At 49.5% G+C, this 13,565-nt stretch overlaps 1 protein-coding gene across 6 annotated transcripts in view; it reads right to left on the bottom strand.

Annotated features, from left to right (window-relative positions):
- DPF3 (double PHD fingers 3) overlaps positions 1–13,565 on the bottom strand; it is a 255,087-nt gene that overhangs the window by 70,567 nt on the left and 170,955 nt on the right. For all 6 annotated transcript variants that reach the window (XR_013762256.1, XM_079129846.1, XM_079129845.1 and 3 more), the window contains exon 7: positions 3,616–3,753. Coding sequence is in view for 5 of the 6 variants with exons in the window: in XM_079129846.1 (XP_078985972.1) it covers positions 3,616–3,753 (138 nt within the window). In the remaining variant the exon portion in view is untranslated. The remainder of the gene's footprint in view (positions 1–3,615; positions 3,754–13,565) is intronic.

Raw genomic sequence — 13,565 nt, 5'->3', positions numbered from 1 at the left:
ACGCGTGGTAATGCCATTCATAAAAGGTAGATGAAGGAGAAATGGAGGGAGAGAGAAGAATCCAGCCTCATGGGAGGAGAGCAAGGCCAGCAGGCCAAGGGAGGGCGATCCCAGCAGAAAGGACTACCCAAAGGGGAGGGTCTGCGCTCAAGCACCCCTGGGCTGCCTGCGGTTGAGGCAGAGAACCCAGAGCACAGAGGGCAGGGGACAAATCTACAGGGAACACAGAAATGGAAAGACTGGGACAGAAACAAAGGTGAGAGAGTGCGAGTGCCTGCTGGGAGGGGCGGGCAGACGGAGGAGGGCAGGCAACTGCTGAGCTGGCAGCTCAGGGCAGCGTGGGCGCAGGAGGGAAGGTCAATGCTGGCTCCAGCTGGCCACTCTGCCCTTTCTGCAGCAACAGCAGTAGGTACAGGGACGAGCACTGAGCTCTGAAGATACAGTTGGAGGGGATGGAGCAAGGGACAGCAGGGAGACCAAAGTCGAAAGGTCTCTACTGCTGCAGGTGGTGCAACCAGCTGCCCATGGACCTGCAGACTCGGGTCACCCTGCAGCTCTGCTGAGGGGGGAAGTCAGCATTTCTACTGCGCTAGCACTAGCGTCCAGACCTTCTCCAGGGGGAGCCCCAGATTAGCCTCCTGGATTAAGTACTCCTGCCCCCTCCCCCACTCCCAAAGCCTTGCATGGGAGAATGTGAGGCAGAGACCTCAGGACGCTGCTGAGCTGTCACGTTCAATTCACCACACAGTCCCAGTGGCATTTAGGGGCAGGATGGATGAGAGCCCACCCCAAGCCCCAAACAGTGGGAGCAGCTAATGACTGGGTATTAATGATGCTGGCAATTAGTGCTCACAGGAAAATGGCGGGGGGCTGCTCACCAGGGGAATGTGGGAGGAAACAGAGCGCACATTCGGAGCAGCAAGAAAAGCAGTGGTCTGTGTGGGGCACAGAACCCAGGGAGAGCCACAGCCTCGGGGACAGCAGGGAAGGATGACTTCTCTGGACACTGAGAACCTTTCTGTGGGACCCTCCTGAAATTGGGATTAATCACCAAGTTGTGAGAGAGGGTGCTCTAAGAAGATGTCACAAAAAAAGATGTTTGTGAGGGTTCTGGAACCTTCTTCATGTGAGGTGGCCCCAGATCAGCCCAGGTATGGCTATTCTTTTGTATGAGGTTTAAAATCCTTGGTCAGTCAAATGATCGATTGTGAAGAGCCCGTTTCTCATCAGTGGGGTGAAAAAAAGGGACAGAAAAGGTCGAGATGCATGTGCTAACCCACAGGCCCACGGAGGGATGGGGACAAGGACTGGACGACATTTCTCGGGGAGGCGTCTCCATGTAGGAAAAAGTAAGACAGGCACCACTTCCTTACCAAGTAAGGTTGTGTGGTCTCACAAGGAGGACACCCACCAATGAAAGAGGATGAAGAGGTCCTGGTGGACCAAGTAAAATGTGCCTGTGACAGCCTCGGGGCCAACAGCCAACTTGGAGGGGACCACAGGAACAGTGGGGAGGAGGTGCCTCCTTCCCTTGGGGTCTGCAGTGTGCCCTCCTCTGTGTGTGCATCAACAAATGAGCACACGCGTGCGCACACACAGGCACATACACCACTGCAGTGAGACTTCCAAGAACCAGGGAAATCAAAACAGAAGCAGGCCAAACCCCACAGCGTGAGGACTGCACCTTCACACCGAAATGACCAGCACTGAGGAGAGATGAGGAGATAAGCCGGCCCTGGGGGAGCGAGAAATAATACCATGCTGATAAACACTTGAGAGAGAGCAACAATCGCTAATAACCGCTTTCTAGATAGCGCCCAAAATCAAAGCAGATTATTCTCAGCCTCTTGCTGGTAGGAGGTGACAGGTCCTGGGACTTCTTGATCTCTTAGACCAGAGAAGGGGAAAGAGAGACAGGGAAACCAAGAATCGGCTGCCAGGGCAATGAATTTTCCTTTCCAAAAGACACGGGTGATGGGACTGAGGAAACCTCTCTCCGAAGGAAGACAGAGACCCTGTGGTTGGAGCCACTCAGGAGCTGGCAGGGAGAGGGCTCAAAGCCATCAGAGACTCCTGCCCTGGCTCTTCAGGTTCTGCCCAGGTGACAGTAGGAGATGAGGAAACAAGGGTCAGTCACACTCAAGGCTTGAACCCTGAAAGTAAAAATTAAAGAAGGTGCTATGGATTGAATTGTGTCCCCCACTGCAAATTCTTATGTTGACACTTCACCCCTAGAGCCTCAGAATGTAAATATATCTGGAGATGGGGTCCTGGAAGAGGTAAAGAGGTGAAGTAAAAATCAGGCCATGAGCCCTAATCCAGTCTGACTGGTGACCCCAGAGCATGTGTGCAGACAGGAAAGAGGCAGTCAGAGAGTGGTCCTCTGCAAGTCAAGGAGAAAGACATCAGGGGCCACCAGCCCTGCCAGCACCTTGATCTTGGACCTTTAGCCTCCAGAAGTGTGAGAGAATAAATTTCTGTTGTTGAAACACCCAGTCTGTGATATTTTGTTACGGCGGCCCTGGTGAACTAGAAGGCAGTGTTGTAAGAGGAAAGTGGGACGGGATGAGGGAAAGCCACGCCCAAATCCAAAGACTGGTCTTAGCCACAGGTGTGTTAATTATTTCAAATACTCAGTAAAGGTGCCCAGCTGACATCCGTCAACTAAGCTGACCGGCTGAAACACATTAGCATCATCTTTAAATTCTAGATTCTGAATGTTCTTAAAGTTCTGATCCTTTTATTTGCATTAAACTGTTCACTCAAACTGCACCTACCCCCAAATCTTGCGAACAAAATAAACTCATTGCACGTCCACAAACACTCTTCACCAAGTGATCTCAGCATCCCCATATCTTGAAGCAAGCTCGAGAGATTCCATTATCCCACTCCATTTCAAGGCGCTGCAGACCCGGGGACCATAATGGATGTTACAGAGGGAAGTCAAGGTGGTAGATGCTAAGTTCCTTTTTGATTCCCTAATTCATAACCAGAAGTTGAGGAAGAAAAAGAGCGAGCAGAAATGGAAACACAGATCTTCAGGATCATTTTGGGCCTTCAGAGCTGATTATTCCAAATAGCAAATCCACCCAGATCCCATTGACCATTTGAACATGGAGCTCCAACCATATCACTAAGGCAGAAGAGCCCTGTACCCCAAATCGTGATCCCCCATAACAAAACCCAGCAATAGATTAACAAATATTATACGTCAGTTAAAAAAAAAAAAAAAGAAAGAAAGAAAATACGAAGGCTTTTAGTGTTCAGACAGTGGGGATATCTGTCTGACACTCCCAAAGGCTATGTCCATCCCCATCTCACAGCTGTGAGTGGGTCCTCTGCAAGCTGAGGGATGAATAGCATTTGACAGTGGCCACGTAAAGACCCTCCCCTTCTTCCTTCCAGAGCTGGCTGTGCTGGCCCTGCCCCACTCACTCAAAGCTGGAGGCCGAGGCACGGGGCAGTGGCTGGCTGGCTGAAGGAGCCCACTCACAACGGAACATTGAGATCCAGGGCCCACAGTGTACCTAAATCCTTCCAGAGTCTCCTGGACATTTTGTTTTGGCCCTGCCCTCCCCACTCCTCACTCCCCCAACCTCATGAGTGGCGACTCACGTCTGTGGTTCTCATTTCTGTGGTTGGGTGGGGACCGAGTCTCCTGATCTTGGGCTTCGTCCCCCTCCTCACTGGCCAGATGGGTGTGAGCGTAGTGGTAGCTCAGTCCCGGTCGGTTCTTGTAGCGCTTGCCGCAGACTAGAGAGGAAGAGAGGAAAGGGGGGAGATGGTGACATCAGCACTTCCTGTGGCCACTGCTCTCATTCCCCCAGAGCCAGCCTTCCCTTAAAAAGTGATCTCCATCCCCAAGGTCACTTCTCAGCTCCTGATAGACCCAATACCACTGTGACAAGGCAGTCATGTGAAGAAAAACCATCAAAGGAGAACAGAGATTAAGAGCTGTGTGAGCGCAAGTCACTTAACCACTCTGTGCCTCAGCTGCTTTGGAGACAACGTGGGGATGATAAAAGTACTTACCTCGTGGGCTGTTGTGACGGGCAAACCCCTATGCAAAGCACTTAGCACGGTGCGGGGCAATGGTAAGGTGACTACTACCGTAACTTTGAATTCAAAGGGCACTGTACTTCTCCCGTCCAACATCCCAGGGCACTTTTGAGACAAGTGAGGCCCAGGAATGCTAAGTGACTTGCCTGGGAGCACACGGTTGGGACAGACCCACCAGAACCCAGGCCTCCTGGATTCCTCAGCAGTGCTCCTTCCACTGCCAGCGGTGGGCTCTGTGTGAAGGAGGAAAGCTGTGTGTGGACAGTATTTTTGATGTATCATCCCCCAGTGACTTTGTGGCAGAAAAACCTGTTTCACTTCTACCATGAAAACCAGGAAGCTAAAGCATCCTTAGTGGACATGGCGGCCAAGAGCCTGTAAACTCAATGCCCTGGGCAGCCTCTGATGCCCCCATCCATGGAAGGTGTTCTCAGAAGTACTCCCCTCTCCAATGGGACAGTTGAGACAAAGACAGAGGCAACAGGAATATGACAGAGCCAAGCAGAAAGGAGGCAGCTCCATGGGCTGGCTCTCAGTGCCTGGGAAGCAGAAGCCTGGCTAAATGGCCCAACACCAAACCAGCACCATTCAGCCCAATGTCTCAGCCTCTGGGGGATGGGACTGCCCGTAGGAGCAGTCTCCAGTGCTGCACAGAAAACCAGACCTGCTCAGCTTGAGGGTTACAAACTCTAAGGGCCTCTTTCTCCCACTGGTCCTGACAGCGATGGTTTAGACCAGGGAGCAGAAAGGCTTCCCAAGGTGTGGAGAACACTACTGGTTGAAATCCAGTTCCAGTTGCCCAAGTTCAGCAGCTGTGTGACCCTGACTGTCTAGAGAAGACAGTTAGCCTCTCATCTGACCCGATACCCTTATGACTTCTCTTCTTTTCCTTCTAGATTCTCCTGGACATTTTGTTTTGGCAAACAATCGTGGGCAACATCACATCTTCTTTCCCACATTTACATAAACTATTTTATGTTAGCTTGATTCATTTTGAATAATCACACAGACCATATTTTTAAATAGCAAAATAAACTATTTCCCTATGTTAATGAAATTGGATTTAATGTTTCACTGATTAGAATGATAGGTAGCTAATTGTCAGTCTTTATCAAATTTAAGTCATTTCTCTGGTTCCTGTTTTAGAGTTTTATTGTAGAAGAATTTTATCAAAAGTCCTTTCAGCATGTGTTAATGTATAGCTCTCCTTTAGTTCATTGATATGGTAAATTATATTGATTTCTTAATATTTCCTATTATTGAACCATTCTTGCATTCCTAGAATACACTGCATTCTGGTCAGAGTTGGTTATTCATTGATATACTGCTGCATTCAATTTGCTAATAATGCATCTGTACTCAGACTTGACATAGATCTATAATTTGGGGGCTGTTTCTATCAGCTTTCAATTTTATGGTTATGTCAACTTCCAAAAATAAATCTAAGAGTTTTGCTCTGTGAAATTGGACAAGACATAAAATCTCTCTATGCCTCTTCCTAGAAAATGTGGATAATGATACTTACCTTGAAGGAGAGTTAAAGGGATTATAAATAGCATTTGCAAAGCATCTCACTCAGCACCCAGCATGTAATAGATGCTTAATAAATGGTAAGAGAAGGACAAGGGGGCATCACCTGTGTTTGTCACATCTTAGGTGCAAGACTCTCTGAAAGAGGATCTTTGGTTTGTATTATGGAGTCTGGCAATTGGTTGAATTTCCTTCATAAGGTTAAGATGAGAGTCTGAAATTCACGTTGGTGACCTAGCAACCATAAATTTAAGGCGCTCTCTCTCCCTCTTTCTTGCTCACTCTCTCTCTCATAAATATTGCAAAACATAAAGTAAAATGGCACCATGCATCTCAATTCCATGTGATTCAGGAAGCTGGGCCCTAAGAGGCCCCTGAGGTACACTCTGGGCCTGCTTGTGGCTTTTTCCATTTAACCTTTTAAATGATATGAGGTCAATAAGCAGTGAATTATCAGGTCATTGAATATAAATCCATTTACTCACCAAGCATAATGTTATGAGGAGTAAATGTCTATTAGAAGTAGTAATATTATCAGTATTTACACCAGGTAGCCTCTGCTGCCTCTGCAGATCAACCCATTACAAACTCCACAGTATTTCCTTTGTGCCATTTGTTATGTCAATCATCACTCTTTTCCTTACTCACAGAATTTCAAGATCTTAATGGTCACTTGGTATCCAATTGTTTTGTTCCCACTAACCTTCTAGAAGCCTGTTCTGGAACAGCTCCGGGGATGGGGAACTCACTGCCCATCAGAGCAGGCATCTCTCCTTTGGACTTGTTGAGTTATGGTTATGTCTGCACCAGAGGCCTCCCTGAAGGACAGTTTCATATCGATTTCATGTTGACATCAACAACTCCACCTCATCTGTTGCCATGCACATACTACAAACGGTATTTGTTGAGTGACTGATGAATGAACGCAGAAACACCTCACGGGAAAGCCAGGAGGCAGGGGTGGAGGTAGGTTTGTAGAATCTGATCCATCTATCCACATTAATCTCATACTAATCGTTCTTAAAGCCTATAAAGCCGAACCCAAACAAAAAGCTCCTTCTATCTCCTTCCCCAACACTGTAGAGAGCAAGAATTTTTGGAGCAAATCCCTTTTTCTAGAATGGAGATTCTCAAAGTATAGGCCCCAGACCACCACCAACAACATCACCTGGGTACTTGTTACAGAAGCAAATTCTCAGGCTCCACCTCAACCCTACTGAACCAAAGACTCTGGATGTGGGAATCAGTCATAAATAGTATAAACAATGTGACAAATAGCCAGTGCCCCTTCCCCTCACTGTTTATTGAGCATCTATTATATGCTAGTTACTAAGTAAGAGATTTTACTATGTATAACTATAGTCCAACAAACCAGGTGACCCAGATAACTCTGAGGTACGCTTAGTTTGAGAACTACTATGCCGGAAGAGTGAATCTATCTAGGCCCGTCTCCACTGTGTCCACCTGCCCTCCTACTGGGTAGGCTTGGCAGGTGGAGGCAGCTCTGAGACTTGTGAGGAGTCATTTGAAGAATCCAACCCAGACAGCACAGGGAGGTCCTGGAAGCCAGATCCCCTCAAGAAAAGCCCTCTAGATGGAGTTTCATCTTTTGCCTCCTGCTGATGTGAACTCATTCCTTCGCCACTAGACCTTCAATTCAACAAAGTGTTTATCAAGCACCTAATATGTACCCAGGCCTGTGGCAACAGAAGAACAAGGATAAATGAGCCCCAGACCCTCTCCTCAAGGAGCTCACAGTCTAACAGAGCAGATGTGCCTGTAAATAGCAGTGGGGGGCAAGTGGTGGGTGGCTTACAGAAGCATCACAGGCCAAGAGAGGAATGCAGGGGGAGGAGGGGGAAGCAAGAGGCTTGAGTTGGGTGAGCTGGTTTCTCAGACAGAGAAGGAGCCCCTACACTGTGGTGCACGATATGAGAAAGACTTCACCAGCGGACAAAGAAAATCAGGGCAACCAGGCACCAGGACACAGCCAGGCGACCACGCAGGGGCCAGGAGAAGTTCAACAAAGCCAGAGCAAGGAGGGGTTGGGGTGGGTGTGAGGTGGGGTAACCAGAGAGGTCCCTGGGCAGGGCTTTAATTGACAATGGGAGAGCCAGAGAGGATTTTACCCAGAGGACCAACTTAATCAGACGTACAGTAGTTAGAATCCTGCTTAAGATTATAAGGCAGAAGATGAATTTGAAGTTAGCAAGAGGCTGTTTGCATCATCCATGGGCGAAACAATGAAGACTTAGTGATAGAGAGGAAGAATGGGAGAGGGGTTAGCGAGAATCGGGTGGAAAGGGGTACATATAGGAAAGCATGAAGGAACTGAGATAGACTAACTATGGACTTCCCAGGCTTTCACCATTAGTCCTGCCTCATTTGACACCATGGCCGACTCCTTCTCAGTCCTCCTGGGCTTTCCATTTCTTTAACAGTTTTCTTCCCACCACAGATCCTGCACGCACGGTCTTCCCTCTGCCTGGCATGTCCTCCATCCTCAATTTGCCTGTGAACATCTAATCATCCTTCAGATCTTAGTTCAAATGTTCTTCCCCAGGAAGTCTTTCCAATCAAAATCAAGACTCTGATTTTTTACCTTCCTCGGACTAATCATGCATCAATGCACGTGTCTCTCCCACCAGTGGCAAGCTTGGCAGGTCCCTGGTGTGTGTGTGCACAAGCTGCATCTCCAGTGACCTGCACAGGGCCTGGCTTGTGACAGGCATCTGATATCAGCTAAGGGAACCAAGGAGGATGCCACATTCCCGACTCAGACAGCTGGCTAGAAGAATGTAGGAGAAAAGCAAGATTTAAGGAAGGAAGACAATGAGTTCAGTTGAGTTGGCTTTATTCTCCAGGAGTTTGAGAAAGAGATGTGGATTTGGGAAATGGCAGGGAAGTTACAAAAAGAGGTGCCCAGAGAGATGTGGCATAGAGTAGAACTAAGAAAACATCGATATCTTAAGAGACTGGAGAAAGAAGGGAAGTGGATTTTTAAAAATTTGTTAAGGAAAACTCACATGACAGAAAGTAACATAAGCCAAGGGAGTAGGATTCTGAGATGGCCACCATGCTGCCATCAGACACAGCCCCTGGCGACAGTTACTGAGTCTTACCATGGGCCAGGACACGTCCAGGGCATCTAGGAGACACTCAGGGCAACCCACATCACCATCTTAAAGATGAGGAGAGCTGGCGGTCACAGAGGCAATACCACCATACTATCAGATGCCGACAAAGGGCCAAGATGGACGGGGATCGAGGAGAGACCCCTGCATGTGGCAAATAGGAAGCCACCTTGGCAAGAAGAGAAACTAAGACCTCACGGAGGACAAGCCAATTCTGTAAAGGGCTAGAATTCTCCCAGAAATGAGGAAGCAGTGATGAGGCCAAGGACTCCTCCCTCCAGTGTGTCCGTGGGAGGAGACCGAGGCTGGAAGAGGGAAGAACCACAGGATCAGGGCACAGCCTGTGCTTTATCGGGGGGATACACAAGCAGGTTCTCAGGTTGGAGGTGAGGCAACTGGAGGAAGGGCAGTTTGAATGACAGGATTAGTCGGGACCGAAGTTAATGGAGTAGATTCCAACCCCCAAACAAACCTTCTAACCCTAAGACCTAGGCTTTCGAATGACTTCATCACAGGAACAAGAAAGAGAATCAAGACTTCCAAGATTTATTTTGGTTGAATTGCATCAGGATTAAACTGCTATGTTTTGATGAAAAGAAATGCTTTGGAAATCTTGCTTCCACTGGTGTGGAAAAACTAGAAACACCAGCACTGTTTCTCCTCCTCTATTGCATCCTATCTTCCTGTCACTTGAATCACTAGGGGCTGTCTTCTCGAGCACGTGACCTGGGCATTCGGACCCGCTTTGCTTCGACGTTCAGATGGGCCTCGCATTGACCCCGTCATGATCAGGGGCCCCCACCTTTACGATTTTCTCTGCACCCCACAAATCAAGTAGCTGATCCTGGAAATCTACTGGGACTAGGGGTAGAGATCTGGAACTAAGTTACTCCAACTGACAGCACAAGACCCACTAAGGTAAACCCAGGTCCCCGGGGGTTGGTAACGCAGTCCCCTTCTGAGATTACCTTGAAAGGCAGGCTACAGTAGTTAGCCACTCAGTCATTGTTCCAGTTCCCTCCACTGCTCTGGCCCTGCTTCTGGTCAGCCCTACCTTCAGAGAGGCAGGACCTGTAGTAGTGGCTTCCTCCAGATGTAGCTGGGTCCCCACCCCCACTCTGCTGCTGACTATGTGTGTGATCTTGGGTGAGTTGCTAACCCTCTCTGTGCCCAGGCATTCTCTCTGGGCCGATGGTGACAGCACACCCACCTCACGGTGGCAGGAGTGACATGAGAGAATGCATTTAAATCAGGGCTCGTGGTGAGTCGGAGCCACCATCGGCTGTCATCATCACCACTGCCATCAAAGGCCTCAGCAAAGAGAATAAACCCAAAAGGGGGGGAAATCTAGTCATTTCTCCTCTGAAGTCTGGGGTGGAGGATAGCAACGAAAAGAGGTGGGGGGGGACATTCTGAAAATAAAGTATTGGAACCATCTGCTATCCTTTTATCATGTCAGCAATCTCACTCTGGAAATATCTGTCATGTGGAATCAGACTGAGCCCCAAGACTGCTGAAGCATGCAGAGAGGGCCGCGCCCCCATCTTCCCATTCCCGCGTCCTTCCCCAGGGCATAGCTCCTTTGCGTCACACACCTCTGAAGCCACGGCCCCTGGGACCAGTCAGCCCTGCCTGTGCACAGCCTAAGGTCCTTCCTTTCACCTTGGCAAGTGAGCACCTGGATTTTGTGTTCCTGGCACGGTGTGCTTGGAGAACAACGGCTGTGACAATAAGGGACGTCCAGCTTGCCTCCCTCTCTTTCTCCTTCCCCCTGGGGCGGATCCATCTGTCAAGCTGCAGAAATAGCATTTGCCCACATCCCAATCCAGAGCTGGATTCTCCACGCAGGACCTCCCGGCTGGAGTTACAAATGCCTTCACTGTTGCCCCAGAATATTTACAGCATGTCCCCTGCCCCCCTTAACCTGAGTGCGCTCACTCCTTGTCTGGGGCGGGGGTGGGGAAGAAGAGGAGGAGGAGGGGGCCTCGGGCAGTTTGCGTGAACAAAGCCAGGCTGCAGCAGACAGCAGAATCCTTCCTGCCGGGGAGAAGCGGCCGCCTTCCCCACTGATAACTTAATGACTCTGGCACATTTTCATCAGCCCAACTTGGAGCACGCAGTGGGTATCTGAGCCAGTGGTTTCCCAGAGACTGAAAGCAACAACTGAAAGCTATTAGGAAATGAGCGTCCAAGAGACAAAGCCTGGGCTTGGGGGTCACCTGCCGCATCTCATTCCCGGCTCTGCTCAGTGGCACTTCCGCACAACCCAGAAGAACATCGTCACCCCTTCTCTCTGAAGCTCCACCCTCTAGATCATCTGAGACACTGACCAGCAGCACCTGTCACCCACTGATGTCTCCGGGCCATCACGCCTGCAGACAGTTAGGCAGCCCGACACCCCTACACAGAAGCTCGCCACAGTTCATGAGGCCCGGACCCCATGTCACAGATGAGGAGGCAGCGTGAGGGAGTTTGGAGCCCAGGACCGCCAGGCACCATGCCCACCCCACCTCTCCCAGCCTCCCTTTGGCCTGTCCACTCTGGAGCTCGCTCACTCTCGGCTTCTGGTGGAGTTTGGCGAGGAGGAGGCAGCAGCAGGGAAACGGAGGTGAGCGGACAGGAGAAGTGGGGTTCGTGCTGCGCCCGCTCGGCCCTTCCCTGCTTGGGCACTGTGCTGGTGCAGGCGCTGCCCTTGTCCTGGGCCCTGAGAGTCACGTGGGGCTGGGGAGGACAGCCACTCTCCCTTGGCCTACCTTTACCCTGCTCACCCCTCCATAATCATTCTGTCATCAAGTTCTCTTCCATTCATCCCTCCTGAATGGGACCCCGGGGCCTGCAGAGCTCAACAGCTACCTTCCTGTTGGAAGACACACACCCCCAGGCTGGAAATGGGGAGACCCGGGGCTCCCCACACCTTCCAGACACCCCTCCTTCTCTCTGCAGCACTATCTGGGGGGAGGAGGAATGCTCATGACCAGCTCCCTTGACAAGGGAGCCACTCAAAGCGAGAAAAGCTCCTGGACTCTCAGACTCACACTCGAACTGGAACCAAACCCAAGAGAGACTTCAAAAGCCAGCAGCTCAGACTTATGTGCTCAAGGTGGGGTCGTTAATCCCTGAGACCATTTTAAACAGACAGGCTTTTCTCAAGATGGCTCCACAGCGGTTAGAGTGATAAAGGTCATGGATTCAAGGTTGGTCCGGGTCCTGCCGTGCTTAGGCCTGCTCTTTCTGAGTGATGAGATGCCCCTCTTCACCAAGTCCAGGGCTCGCAGCAGGTGGGCTTCCCTTCCCCCACTTCAGAGCCTGGACATCAGCCGAGGGGGTGGCCTTTGAGAGACTTGGGTCTGGTCCTGGCTCTGATATTAACCCTTTATGTTCCCATGCCTTTCTGGCCTTGGTTTCCCTGTCTGTTAAATGTAGGGGTTAGATCAGATGATCCCTAAGTCCCCTCCATTGCTCTGTTTTTTTCTGGGACTTTGAAGGTCTGTCTGCTTCCTGCAGCCATTATTCCCTCAACTTGATAGAAGACTGATGTAGACTCCTGACACAGAATCTGCCCCAGGGCTGGTGACACCCTTCGCCCCACCCACCAAGCAAGGCCTGCCTCTGCCTTCCTGTGGCATCATTTCTTCTTTCATGTCACTCTTGATGCTTATTTTAGACTCAACCCTTCTGGATAGAAACACAGGGACTCGGGGAGGTGTGGGGTGTGTCGCATCCTGATTTTTAACAGCCACATTCCTCAGGCCTAGCACTGACCCTTGTATTAGGAGTGAGCCCACATCCAGGCTCCGCCAGACTCCATTGACCAGTCAAGTCCTGTCTTCACCAAAGAAGGGTATTCCACTTAATTTAGAAGTGTACTATTTGTGAATGTGACTCCCCTTAACAACTCCCCATGAGAAGGATGGAGACATGCAACAAGCCCTTCATTTCAGAACATGATACAACCTGATTGAGACTCCCAGCAGAGAAATACAGAAGCCCCCAGAACCAAGGCATTGAATACGTTGGTGGGATGATTTCCCATCCTGTTAATAAGCAGGATAGCAGAACGTTGGCAAACTCGGGGGTCAGACTTCCTGGACCAGCTAGATATGTCATCGTGAGTAAGTGACTTAATCTCCCCAAGCCTCAGTTTTCTTGTCTATAAAATGTAGTTAATGATCTTTTGCACATCATACAGGTATTGTGAGAACTGGATGAACTCATCCTTGCAAAGCGCCTGGAGCACGGCACAAGTTCAGCAAACACAAGCAATTTTTACTAATTCATTTAACTTTATCAGACTCCTTCCCTAGACCCTGACAACCCCAACAGCTAGTGCACAAGACACAATGGGCACTTAGCCAAAGTGTTCAATAAGTGCCCTTTTTTGATTTGGTATTAAGGAAAATATTAGTTGAGAACACTTATGGGGCATGATGGCACACTCTTATAATCCCAGTGACTCGGGAGGCTGAGGCAGGAGGATCACAAGTTCAAGGCCAGCCTCAGGAACTTATTGAGAACGTTTATGAAATAAGCAGAGAACTAATTGTTCTTACACGCTGTCTGGCTTAGTCCTTTTAGAAACTCTCTGAAGTTTACATTATTGTCCTCACTTGGCAAAGAAACCAGGGCTCAAAGAGGTTTTGTGATATGTCTGAGGTCATGGCTAGTTAGAGGTGCGGCAAAGATTCAAATCCCAGGCTCCTGATCCGGAGACAGCTTCTTCTGACCATTTTCCCTCATAAGGCAGTGTCATTGACTTAGAAATTATTTCCTTTCTTGCAAGGAAATTCTTGGAATAATAAATGTAATTGTCAACACGTCTGAGGAAGGTAAACAAAGAAAAGT

The sequence above is a fragment of the Sciurus vulgaris genome (genome assembly GCF_902686455.1).
Source record: "Sciurus vulgaris genome assembly, chromosome: 2".
NCBI lineage: Eukaryota > Metazoa > Chordata > Mammalia > Rodentia > Sciuridae > Sciurus > Sciurus vulgaris.
Note: the sequence above shows the minus strand (reverse complement) of the source record. Positions and strands in the feature narration are given on the sequence as shown.